Here is a 14,358-nt window from a genome sequence, read left to right as displayed (position 1 = left end):
TGCTGCATAAGCTTGCTTTCTTGCATCATATGCCTCTACTAATGCTAATTATATAATACTGTATATTACAAGAATGCAAAATGGGATGACCTGCGAGATTTCTTTTCTTCTTTGTTTGTTTGTTGTTTGGTTTTTAGGAGCATTAGCAACTAAGGCCATATTGCTCCGGGAATATGCAGTGGTCATTCCCTGACCTTTCCGCATCCTCCGTATTTGGTGGTGATGGGCTCGAACCCCGGTCTAATCAAGAAGCGTGTGCTACGCACTGCTGCTCCTTCCCACCTGGCTACGGAGGTGCCTTTCTTTTCCTTGGTCGGATTACTATTTCAAAACTTCTGATGTTAACATTTGCTCAGATCGTGTCAGTGAAATTATTCTTGCAGGAATGGAATCCTTTATTCCATACTCCACTTTAAAATCTCGTACTTTATCTAAACCTTGGTTTTCCAATAAATGTGCTAAGACTGTTCAAGAGAAGAATGTTGCATATCGTAATTGGCTTGTTTCTAATTCTTCAGTTTCATTTTCTGCCTACACCAAAGCTCGCAACAACAATTGTAAAGCAGTTATTAATCAGTCTAAACTTGATTTTGAACAGGCTAAGAGTAGAAAACTTTGTTGTTGCCCTAATGGTAGCCGAGCATTCTGGTCACTTGCCAAAGTTATTGGCCACAACTTTTGCCCATCTCTGCTCCCACCTGTCAAAACCAGATGGTTCTATTATCACTTCAGCCAAGGATAAAGCTGACCTGCTAGCATCCCATTTTTCCTCCAATTCATGTATTAATGATCTTGGAAAACACCTCCCAATATTCCCAACATGCTCCATTCAATGCCTCCTGTGGTCTTCCGTCAAAAGGATGTCAGGAGGATTTTGATGAATCTTGATTATCAAAAAGCTCCAGGTCCTGATGGTATTTCTCCACTTATTCTCAAAACCTGTGCTCCTGTTCTTTTTTCACTTTCTTATTCCAAAGGTGTTTTTCCTTCTGCTTGGAAATTTGCTCATATCCAGCCAATTCCTAAAAAGGATGACAAATCCCTCCCATCCAATTATCATCCCATTGCAATTACTTCTACTCTTTCTAAAGTAATGGAAAAATCAATCAACCATCAATCAATCAATCTTAAACTATCTAGAAACTTCCGTCTGATCAATGATCACCAGTATGGATTCCATCAGTGTCAATCCACTGGTGATATTCTGGCTTATGTTACCCATTTATGGACAAATTCAATGGAAAAGTTCAGTGAAACACAAGCAGTTGCTCTTGACATCTCAAAGGCTTTCAATCATGTTTGGCCTTCAGGGATTCTAAACAAGCTTCCATCTTATGATTTGCCAACTATTTTTTGTAATTGGTTATCCAGTTTTCTCTCTGACTGCTCACTGAGGGTGATGGTGATGCCTTTCTGTCTAACTTATCCACTAATGCTGGTTTTCCCCCAAGGTTCAGTTCTTTCCCCCACTCTTTTCCTCTCGTATATTAATGACCTTCTTCCATTGATCGGAAATCCTATCCATAGTTTTGCCGATGATAGCACATATAATTCCCGCTCTCTCTTTCTAAACAGTCCGAACACATGCCGTCACCAGACAACATCCATTTACTGTCCAACTTCAAACTCAGAGAACCAACTTTTCATCTTCATTGTTTGTTCATTCCTAACTGCCATTTTCTGGAACAACCTTCCTTCATACATATTTCCTAAAAATTACAGTCTACAGAAGTTCAAGTCTAATGTCAACAAATATCTTCTTTCATCTTCTCAACCTAACCCAACCACAGTACTAAGTATTATAGTTTCTAATACCTCTCGTGTTTGGGGGTTTCATAAAAATATATAATATAATAATAATATAATATATAGTATTATACAATAATACTCAATATGTTTTAAAATCTTTTTAAAAATTTTCATCCTTTTTAAACAAAAAAAAAAAAAGGGGGTGGAAGCAAGCAGAGTTTAACTTGAATACCACTGCTTCATAAGCATTGCAAAAATGCTAAAAAATATATTAAAAACATCAATATTATCTACCAAAATACTGATGAACAAGAAAAAAATAACCTAAAAAAAAGCCCCAATTGTAAGCTTTCCTACTTATAGTGCTCTTTGGGGCCGGTCCCTTCAAAAATACCATAAAACTAGTAAAACCAGTGATCTCTTATATTTGAGGCTTGAAATAAAATTATTACATACTTTATCCACTCTAGGGCCTTGGTCTCTAGTTAGCCATATTCATATTTGTGCATATTTAGTTCTTTGCAACTACACCCACTCATCTTGGACATTTCTGGATTGAGGTATTATCAAAACACTATGTTCTTCCTTCATCCACTGGAATGTAGCTTTCCCTGAAGAGATGGGGCATCTGCATTTCTCCCAGGTACACTTTTGCCATCCTTTCTCTGTATACGTTGCACAATCTCTGTTTCCACTCCATTAGATGAGATCAATCTTTATAAATGGCAGGCAGAATAAAACTTCTGTGAAGTACATGCGAGCTAAATTTTTTTTAGCTTTCCACGATTTTTAGGATTATTAAACGATATATAATGAAAAAATTGTCATAAACAGTTTTATTATTTTATTAATAAGGAACACGAAATACAAATTCAAGATAAAATTACAAAAATACAATCATAGTAACAAAATACAAACAGTTCCAGTAACAAAAATTGCAATATTTTATTTTTATAATATTTAATAAGGTTTAATACTCTATTTTTATCACTGAATCGATATCTGGATTGATATTTGTTATAGCAATGCATAGAGTATTTTCTAAATTTACATCAGAAATTCCATTAATTCATAAATATATATAATAAAACAGCAGGCCTTTTTTATATATATTTTGAAAACAGCTGCAGCCTGGATTATGCACATTCGCAGGCTAGAGTTGGCCCACAGGCTGGAGGTTGCCCACCCCTGCATTAGGTTATTTATTTTCGTCTGGTTTTAATAAAATATGAAATGGCTAAAAAGATACTTCTGAAAGAACCAAATATAAAATTTTATGAAATCTGTTCATTTGAATCAAGTTGTTACATGTGGATAATAATCAGATCTACTGAAGGCAGACTTGAGCATTTGTGAGTACCCCTAAAAATATTACAACTGAAGTGAATTTTTAGTGGTGCTAAAATATATTTCACAAATAATAGTTCTGTACTGAAGCATATCCCACCTTCATACTCTAATATATTTTTATACAAGTCAGTTTTAGCATTTAAATGGGAAATGCAGGGAATTTTTTTGTTAAATAACCAATTTCATGGTCATCACTAATCAGATCAAGGTATGGCTATTAAATAATGACTGTTGCAATAAAATAAATATAATGAAATATTTTATACCATACAAGTTATCCCATTCAAAATTGGGCTTACACCCACTGTTCTATACATGTCTTCCAAGCACAGAAACGTTTCTGGACAACATCTGTAAGCACTTTTACATCTTAGTCATTTCTTCTTGAATGGATTGGAAATGGGTTCCCTTAAGTACACGTTTCAGTTTAGGGAAGAGATAAAAAGTCAGAAAGGGCTATGTCTATCAAGCAGGGTGCATGTTTACACAGAGGGATTTGTTTTTGGCCAGAAACTGGCAAAGTGAGAGCTCACTGTGTGCTGGAGCATTATTTTGATGGAGTAGCCAGTCATTCTTCCATAGTTCAGGTCTTTTCCTTCAAATTTTTTTTCATACAGTCTTGTCAGAACTTTAATGTAGCAAGTTGACTGACAGTCTGATTTGGTTGGTCATATTCACCCATAATAATTCCTTTAATATCGAAGAAAACATGGAACATGGAAAAATGAAAACATAGTTTTCATTTCTGAATTTGACATTCTTGCATATTTCTGGTTTCGGAGATCGTTTAGTCTTCCACTGCATTTGCTGTCTTTTAGTTTCTGGGTTGTACTAGAACCGCCAATTTTCATCGCAAGTAATTACAGTACTCAGTCCAGATCTTCTTCAGTTTTTTTACAGTAAATAGTCTGGATCCTCTTCAGTTTTTTTACAGTAATTACAGTCTGGGTCTTCTTCAGTTTTTTTTTTCAAATCATCTTCACAAACTTGGAGTCCTCTCATTCTTTGATCTTCATTCAAAATTTTTGGCACCATCTCGGCATACACTATTTTTTTTCATGCCTAAATTTTCAGTTAAAATTTAGTCTGTTTCTTTGTCCATACTGAGTTCTGATACAACCATTCTAATGCTTAAATTATGATCACTTCTAATCAATGTCTTTTTTTCTGGTCCATATTTTCATTGGTTTCATGGATGCTGGATGGCCTGGTCATTCATAGTCTTCCACATTCTCTCCTCCTCCTAAAAATCTTTTATGCCATCCAAACATGCAAGCTCTTGACACAGTGTCTTCTCCAAAAACTTGATGTAACAACTCATAACTTGCAAGTTGGTGTTTTCTTTGTTTTTTTTTAAATTTGAGATGAATTCATTATTTGATTCTTTGTCTGTCATTTGACTAGCAAACTGCAAAAACACAAGGTAACGAAAACCTGTCTCATTACAAAGTGAATAAGCATGTTGCACACAAATAGGGAAAGGTTCAAGGTCACGTGCTGTGCCTTTGTTTCACAAGTGGAATTTGGCAGGTAATGGTTGTACATGCACTCTCATTATTTAACAGCCATCTCATATCTAATTTAAAAATAAGTGAATTTATAAAGTGCATTAAATCAAATTTCTGAAATTCAATTTTTAAAAATTTTTCTTAAATAAATACCTCCTGAAATACCCTCCTATCTCCAGCAAGGCGTTTTGATGAGAGTGCTTTAATAACATGATGCAAAATTAGTAATGCCCTTCGCTGATGTAAGTCTTCAGTAGTTCTTATAGCTTCTAAAAGAGTAGGAACCAATTCTGGCCATTCTTTTGGACAATCAAATCGAGCTACTTTGGAAATAAGGACAGCTAACTGTACAGCCAACTGAAATGAGGAGACAAAACGTACTTTTGTCAACAACCAATACAACTAAACAGACCGAGACCACTGACTAAGTAATAATATACAAAAACATCAAATAAAATCTTGTAGTAAATTTTTCTTATACTGAAAGACAGTTTGCTAATAAAAAAACTTCCCGTCACAGCGTTTACATTTAATAAACCTAGAAAACGTGTTCTACTATTTACACAAACCACACATTATGGAAAGATAACACAGATAACCTTACCTGATTTACAGGTTCTCCAAAACTGGAAATAAGTTTTTGTCTGATAGCTTGCTTTTCTTCTTCTGCTATGGCACTGCATTTAAATAAGTATTTGTAAAAACATGACATTTAGATATAATCATCAGTTTAACAAAAAATAAAGAAAAATATTTTATAAAATTAATTACTTGATTAAATTTTTTTTTTATTCCAAGCTAATAAACCAAAGTTCCTTGGAAGTTCCTGATATTGCATAATGACAATGAATTGTATTCTTTTCCCAGTACTCGAAAGGAAATTTGACCTTTTCTTCAAATATTGTGGCAATGTAGTTATGACATTTGTAGCTACTTCAGACCAGAGCTTTACTGCTCTGGTCTGAGGCATAATTTCTGTTCAAAATCAATTTAATTGAGAATACTACACTAAAGTAATATATTTAAATGCAATAATAACACTATACACCAGTTTGCAGCAATAACAAGTATTACACTATAAAGTTTATGTTATTAAATATGTTACGTTATCGAGTTTACGTCATAAGTATAATGTTACTGAGTTTACACTATACCTTTATGCTTGTAAAGTTAAGTTAAATATAATAATCAATAATATAAATTAAATATAAATATAAATTTTAAAATAATATAATAATAATAGACAATCTATTAACACCAACTTAAGTGATTCAATCTTTTGGGATAGCTATTTACCATAATTAAGACACTAGAATTCCCCCTGGCACACACTACAGTTCAAATTTTTGAGATACAATATTTTCACCAAATCATTGACACAAAGGTTCTATGTATATTAAGTAGTAACTTAAATCTCTAATTAAATTTTAAAATAAACCAACAAATGTGACTATGAATATAATATGCTAATTAGGTCAATAAAATGGCAAAATTTTTCAAAAACGTATCTGCTCCCAGCAGCTCAAAACTCTTCAACTAGTACGTTTTCAAACAATATCTTTCATAAATGATTTAATCAGAGAAGAAACAAAAATTCCTTTTTTTATTTCTGCTTCTGTAATACAACAGTTGTCTCCTTTTAATACTGGAAGCAGGCCCATTACTTATTGAAAATAAACGTACTCTATCTACAGGCAACTGGATATTAAATATATTGCATAAAAGAATCAGCATCATGGCATTATATTTTTCTCTATATTTAATTCACTTACTTTGGTGCTGTCTTTCTCCAGTATCGATCAACTCCGTTTTTGACATAGAGAACTGCTAACCATCGCACATTTACATCTATAGAATGACTGGAAAATATTGTCTATAAAATAAAATTTAAAAAAAAAAAAAAAAAACAATTATAAATTTTTTTTACTGAAAAACAAAAATTTTAACCATATAGTCATAAACATATACAGCAATACTTCGCTTACCACAACTTCAAACAACACAGGTTTCACTATAGCACAGTTTTAAATTAAGTTTAAGTTGAAAATTTATTGTATATATATTAAAACTCATTCAATAGCACAGACACATACTCTACATACAGAGTCCAGTCACAATATTATGACCACCCCCCAATGCAGACATCACACACCTAGCGAATCATACAGCACATGTCAAGTTCACACACCACAAGCATATAAGGCTTGATGTTCAGCATCTGTGAACACAGTAACAGCCTCTGTCATGAGCAAAGCACACGAACTATCAGACCTGGAAAAAGGCATGATCATTGGCTATCGGGACAGGGGTGCCAGCATTTCTGAAATGGCGGACTTTGTGAAATGTTCACGTGCTGCAGTGATGAAAGTGCATCAAGACTGGACGAATGGGACAGTTTTGACGACCCAACGTGCCAGTTTTGGAGCCTCATGCACCATTGATCCCAGAAGTGAACATCGGCTGAAACGGTTGATCAGGACCGATCAACATGTCACGCGAGCTAGGCCATAATGTCTATGTGTCTGCAATTCTGCCCAGACACGATAGGAGGGATTATATGTTAAGAGCCTTGTGGATTAACTCAAGACTTGAAGGAATCTGCAAGGCTTTAGGGGGTAAATTTCTATCAGCATGGCCCACACTTGTAGGTAGAAGGAATTTGTTTTGTAGAGACGGGATACACTTAAACAAAGGTGGTGCAAACGTTTTTGCCAGTATTATTGAGGATACCTTAAAGGTTCAGGGAAACTGCTAGTTAGGGGGGATGTGGGTAATACTGACACACGTTTATCTGATAATATTGGTCAAAGTAACTCTTGCACATACCATAAGAGTTCTTATCTGTTACCCCAACTGGACGTATTATCTAGATGTTCTGGGGGCAGAAACGTTTCACGTGGGCGGGTAGCTAATATCAGGGAAGAGAGCCTAAAAAACTTCAAGGGTTGTGTTAGGGTTGTTAAATATACAAGAAGAGTAAATCTTAATTGTTTATACAGTAACGTTAGAAGTGTCGTCAAAAAAATGAGCAAATTCGAACTGCTGGTTAAAACAAGTAACGCAGACATAATAGGGCTTACATAGACGTGTTGCGACCCGGAAATTGGAAATGATGAGTTTCAGTACGGCTTGTATAATGTATTTAGGAAGGATAGGTTAGATAGAAGGGATGGTGGGGTAATGCTTCTTATCAGAAGCAGCCTGAGTGCGACGATAGCTTTCCCGGATTCAGACATTTCACATGCTAGTATAGAGTCTCTATGGTGTGAGATAGTTGGAAACAAAGTTATAATGCGAGTAGGAGAAATCTACAGACCAGGTGATTGTGAAGATTATGACAAAAGCCTCTACATGCAAATGGAATGGGCAAGTAAGCGTCAATGCCTTATTATGGGTGATTTCAATTTGCCTCTAATTGATTGGAGTAAATGGGAAGGAAACTCGACATGGGGAACAAAATTTTTAAATCAACTAGATGACTGTTATTTGTATCAACATGTCAGGGAAAGTACTAGAGAAAAGAATATCCTAGACCTCATCATCACACATGAATCAGATGACATAACAGGGCTGACAGTAGAGGAACCAGTAGCAGGAAGTGATCACGGAGTTCTACGGTGGATGATGACGAGAGAGGTAGCAGAAGTAAAAGGCAAAGGAATGGGTTTTAATTTCAGAAAAGGAAATTACGATGCCTTAAGGTACTACATGGCCTCTATTAACTGGGTAGATATCGCGCAGAGAATGAATACAATTGAACTGTCGTATGCTTTTAAACCATTAATCACAGATGCCTTGAATGCATATATACCATTAAAAAAAATACTCCACGAGAAGGGTTCCAAGTTGGATGAATAGTGAAGTTGCCACATTACTTGAGCAGAAAAAGGTGGCATGGAAGGGTTACAGAGCAATAAAAAGTACTGAAGCCTATAACAGCTACAAGGTTCGACAGGCAAAGGCAGTTTATGAGAGATCACTAGCAAACAGAGCAAAGAGGGGGGATACAGAATTCTTCACATATATAAATGCCAAGAAGAGCAGGACAAACAGGACCAACCAGATCGGACCTTTACGTAAGGGGATAGTAATAAATACACCAGCTGCCATTGCAGATGAACTCAACAGTTATTTTGCATCGATATTTACAAATGAAAAGCCTTTTGTGGCAATAGGAAATTGTGGGAGCGAAGTTAAAAAATATGTAATTAATGATATTGAAATTTCGCAAGATTATTTAATGAAAAAAACTTCCGAGCCTACAGACCAGTAAGGCTCCTGGAGTTGATGGAATATACCCTATAATCTTAAGAGAGGCGGCAAGCGAGTGCATCGAACCATTGAGGCTAATTATGCGAGCATCACTAGACTCTGGGGAGATTCCCTTGGATTGGAAGTGCAAATGTATCTCCCATACATAAGGGTGGCTCTAAAAGTGAAGTTGGAAATTATCGACCTGTCAGTCTGACTTCAGTAGTAGGGAAAATCATGGAGGCAATGATCAAGGGTGGAATTCAGGATCATTTGGATCGAATTGAAATTCTCAAGGATACTCAGCATGGTTTTGTAAAGGGAAAATCATGTTTAACAAATCTGGTTCGCTATTTCGAAAGGGTCACTCACGAGCTGGATTTAGGGAATAATTTCGACATTGTTTATTTAGATTTCAGCAAAGCTTTTGACTCAGTCCCACATGAGCGGTTGCTTTATAAGCTGGAACAGGTTGGAATCACTGGGAAAATCCTTAGATGGATAGAAGGATGGCTTCAGGGCAGGAGGCAGAGGGTTGTGATAAATGGCTATTCCTCAGATTGGGCTGATGTAAGAAGTGGGGTTCCCCAAGGATCAGTATTAGGACCACTGTTGTTTTTAATTTTCATAAACATGAAAATTTTCATGAAGGGATAGAGGGCGTGATGTCTAAATTTGCAGATGATGTTAAAATTGGGAGAGTAGTTAATGATCACTGTCAAGCTGAGCTCCTTCAGAGAGACCTAGATAGACTTCAGGAATGGTCAGAAAAATGGCAGCTATGCTTTAATCCAACAAAGTGTAAGGTATTACACCTGGGAAACAGTAATCCCAAAAAAACTTATTCACTTGGTGGAGTTCAACTAAACCCAGTACTGGAGGAAAGGGACTTGGGTGTTACGATATGGTCAGACGTGAAATTCTCTGAGCATTGTAAACAGGTTGCAAGGAAGGCCCATGGTGTCCTATCGATGATCTATCAAACTTTTGCAAGTAGAGATAGGGACGTGATAATCCCATTATATAAGGCTTATGTTAGACCACACTTGGAATACTGTGTTCAAGTATGGAGACCGCACCTAAAGAAAGACATCGAGCTTCTTGAAAGGGTGCAAAGGCAGATAACTCGCCTGGTGAGATCGGCAAAAGGGCGTCCTTATGAAGAAAGACTTCGAATATGTGGGTTGCAGAGTTAGGAAACTAGACACCTTAGAGGAGATTTGATTGAGGTGTTTAAGGCTCTGAGAGGCATCAGTAAAATGAATGAGGACGAAATTTTCAAGATTATTAATGATGCTAGAACTAGGGGACATAAATTCAAGTTACGGGGGAAAATGTTTAGATTGGACTGCAGGAAGTTCTATTTTAGCCAGCGAGTTATAAATTACTGGAATAAGTTGCCTTCATGGGTGGTAGAGGCCGACAGTTTGGGGAAATTCAAAGGTCATCTGGATAGTACTTTCGAGTAAGGGAAGCACATAGGATGATAGGTTTAATTTCCTTTTTTTTTTTATTAATTATTATTATTTAGTTATTTATTTTATTTATTATTTTTTTTAATATTGTTTTGTTCATGGGTGGTAGAGGCCGACAGTTTGGGGAAATTCAAAGGTTATCTGGATAGTACTTTCGGGTAAGGGAAGCACATAGGATGATAAGGTTTAATTTCCTTTTTTTTTTTTTTATTAATTATTACTTAGTTATTTATTTTATTTATTATTATTTTTTTTAATATTGTTTTGTTCGGATTTTTTTTTTTTTTTTTTGGCTGGTACAGCATATAAGCCATAGGCTTTCTTCCACCATGCGGCCGTTACTAATACTAACATGCTATTCTTGCTCAACTGGCTGTCCAAATGAACCGTGGGGCCACCGGAAAGGTCTCCAACATAACAATGCAGCAAACCCTGTTGAGCATTGGGCTCCGGAACAGATGCTTGGTGACAGCACCCATGCTGACGGCCACTCATTGCAAACAATGCCGTCAGTTTGCACAGCAATAATGACAGTGGACCCTGGCCGAGTGGCAATGGATGGCTTTCTCCAATGAGTCATGGTTTCTGCTCGACTGAGTGGATGGACGGTGGCGTATTATGCGTGAAACCTTTGAGAACAGACAAGCTCAAGGTGTGTTTATTTTAATTGCAGTCTCTAGGGTTTCCCCTATATATCGCTGTACCATCTGAAAAGGCAAAAAGCCAAGGCCGGCAAGTGTGTGTAAGTATGTGTGGTGTTATGTTGAGTGTTAGCACCTGGCAACTTCGCAGCCAGCGGGCAGGGGGCAGGGGGACACCTGGTCCCCAGCCACCTGACTCCCAAACTTGGCCACGAGGTTGCAAACCAGGGACAACTTCATTACCAGAGACAATTATTGGGGCTAATAGGCAAGCCTGGGAGCCCCATGGTGTTTAGGGAAAGGAAGTGGAGATAACAATGAGAAGTATGGGGACTGGAAGGAAAGGGAAGGGAAAGTTGGATAGAAGATAAGGGGAATAGACTTACCCTGAAATAGAAGAGAAAAGTTTACAACAGTAAAAAGAAATAGTGTATAGTGAACTATATTCTATTACATTTAAACTCTAATCTAGAGATACTTAGACATATTTTAACAGAGCTGCAAAGCTAACAAAAAAACAGTATCAACGAAAATTATATACAAGCTACAGCTGTTTGTTTGTTGTTTGTTATTTGGTTTTTAGAAGCATTAGCAACTAAGGCCATATTGCTCCGGGGATATGCGGTGGTCATTCCCTGACCTTTCCGCATTCTTTGTATTTGGTGGTCACAGGCTCGAACCCTGGTCTAATCAAGAAGCATGTGCAACGCACTGCCACTCCTGCCCACCTGGCTACGGAGGCGCCACAAGCTGCAGCATGTAGACAGGAAGTAACATTAATAGCCATATGTCTTCAAAAGAAAAAAAAAAAAAATTCGCAATAAATGTCAACAGCAAGAAAACATTAGTGTTTTCAACACTATCTTCTAGAACGAAGTTTCCTGAAAGTCAATACCTTTAGGTCTTGTACAAACACCTGAAGAACAGACAACCGAACACAATTGTTGGCAGAAGGCAGGCTGGTGGGGGCAGTATTATGGTCTGGGGAAAGTTTTCATGGCATGGCTTGGGTCCGCTGATACCTCTGGAGAGCACCCTGAATGCAAATGTTTACCTATTGATCATCGCCGATCAGGTACACCCGTACATATTGACCTTGTTTCCTAGGAGCGATGGTATCTATTAGCAATACAATGCACCATGCCATGTCGCCAGAATTGTCCGTGAGTGGGTTGAGGAGCATGATAAAGACTTTAAGCTACTCCCTTGTCCACCAAATTTCTCTGATCTTAACCCAATTGAAAATCTATGGGACCACCTCAATTGACACATCAGACGGATGGATCCTCCACCAAGGAACCTATAGGAACTCCGGGGTGCACTGCAGTCTGCATGGTCACAGATACACATAGAAACCTTCCATGGATTTATTGAGTCCCTCCCACGGCGGCTGGCTGCGGTGCATGCTGCGAAAGGTGCATATTCTGGATACTGGGTAGGTGGTCATAATAATGTGACTGGATCCTGTATATGCTGCACTGTCATAGCCTAGGTACGCATACATATATGCTGCAGTGCCAACACTATTGTCTCACATGCACATGTGCCAGTAGCTCCTCTCATGCAGTCAGTGGCAATGTTCAACAGTGTTCAGTATTCTTAATTCTATCCTTACGAGACAACATGATAGCTTTTCAAACTTTTCATTTCACAATTTATTTTTACCCCTTTAAATATGATCGAATATACATCTGCATCTTGGCTAAAAATCACTACCAACAACATTCATTCTGTTTGGCAAATAATTTCACTGGTTTTGAATCACAAGTTCAGACAATTGCCGAAGACATTATGAAGATCGGAAAAAACTTGGGATTTGAAACTTTGGCCACTGCTAATGTACGTGACTGCATTGACTCACATGCAAATGACTTAGATGATGCAACTTTCCTTGAAATTGACGAGCAAACTGCATACGAAGAAGAGGAAAATAATTCTGAAGTGGTACCAAAAGAATTTTCAACAGAAGAATTGGAGAAAGTTTTTTGGGGAGTTGACATGGCCTGCAATACGATTATGACCGGAGATCCGAATGTTGAACGTAGCATCAAGATATGGCAAATTTAACAAGATGGGATTTGATGCTACAAAGACTTGTACACAGAGAAAAAGAAGAGACAACTTCATTATTGAAATATCTACTTAATATGATAGCAAAGCTTAATTTATTATGGTACTCACCTTTTTTTTATAATCTGCATTTGATGTTTGAATAGGGTGGATGATAATTTTAATTTAAATTAGGAGTAAGTAAGTTGGGGTTTAAAAACAGAAGTTAAAATATGCGCAAGGAAGTAGAAGTGCACGTCTTCGTTGTCAATATTAAAGTTGAAAATAAATGGTTAATACTGGAGGTCAATAGCCATAACAAGCGGCTTTTGTTATCCACGTCTTCAGTTGGCGATGATGGGTTGGGAGTGAACGTGTGTATTTATAACCCATCATTGCCAACTGAAGACATGGATAACGAAAGCCACTTGTTATGGCTATTGGCCTCCAGTATTAACCATTTATTTTCAACTTTAATATTGACAACCAAGGACAAAGACGTTCACTTCTACTTCCTTGCACATATTTTAACTTCTGTTTTTAAACCCCAACTTACTTACTCCTAATTTAAATTAAAATTATCATCCACCCTATTCAAACATCAATTGCAGATTATAAAAAAAGGTGAGTACCATAATAAATTAAGCTATGCTATCATATGAAGTCAATTATAAATGGTATTTTAAGTAATCTACAATTATCGAATTGAAATATCTACATAAACAATAAAGCTTTTTTCTCTTCTCTCAGGATGTTACCTTTTCTTTAATAAAATTTTGGAAATATATTTTTTTCCAAAATTGGCTATTTCGCAAAGAATATGCACTTGATTGGCTATCAAGCGCATATTCTTTATAGATTTATTATAATTTGTTTATAGACTGTTTCTCTGGTAAGCATTCAATTAAAACCCATTATAATTATAAATCAAATCAGCACGGTTTCACATAACGCAGAACAGTTTCGGTACCAATTATCAGTGCTATGCAAGATATTGCTATACTTTGGTTTAAGCTTAAGAGTGCATTTAAGGTACCTATATGTGAATGTTTCACTTGATTTATATTTAATATCATTCAAATGATTGAAAATAATAAATCAGAATACATTTAATGGTTATGAATTAACATTTATTCTTTCTTTCCATCAATGACAATTTACTCAAAATCAATTCAACAGTAAAAAATTTTTTCATCTAAACTTAATATCAATGATAATTAAGAGATATACATGGATGTACTAAAAAGAAGCAATATCTTTATTCCCTAATAAAAAAGAGAACTAATAGTACAGAATGTAAAATTAGTATTGGCAATGATGCAAGAAACCAAGCTT

At 36.4% G+C, this 14,358-nt stretch overlaps 1 protein-coding gene across 1 annotated transcript in view; it reads right to left on the bottom strand.

Annotated features, from left to right (window-relative positions):
* Impbeta11 (importin beta11) overlaps positions 1-14,358 on the bottom strand; it is a 257,037-nt gene that overhangs the window by 178,150 nt on the left and 64,529 nt on the right. Inside the window, exons 2-4 of the mRNA XM_090373121.1 lie at positions 6,380-6,480; positions 5,212-5,284; positions 4,761-4,964 (exon numbers count right to left, since the gene is read on the bottom strand). Of these exons, the coding sequence (XP_090229247.1) occupies positions 4,761-4,964; positions 5,212-5,284; positions 6,380-6,480 (378 nt within the window). The remainder of the gene's footprint in view (positions 1-4,760; positions 4,965-5,211; positions 5,285-6,379; positions 6,481-14,358) is intronic.

This window comes from Mastigoproctus giganteus, chromosome 5 (assembly GCF_048544385.1).
Source record: "Mastigoproctus giganteus isolate SK-2022 chromosome 5, ASM4854438v1, whole genome shotgun sequence".
In the NCBI taxonomy this organism is placed as follows: domain Eukaryota; kingdom Metazoa; phylum Arthropoda; class Arachnida; order Uropygi; family Thelyphonidae; genus Mastigoproctus; species Mastigoproctus giganteus.
The sequence above is the reverse complement of the archived record's forward strand: the minus strand, read 5'-3'. Positions and strand labels throughout refer to the sequence as shown.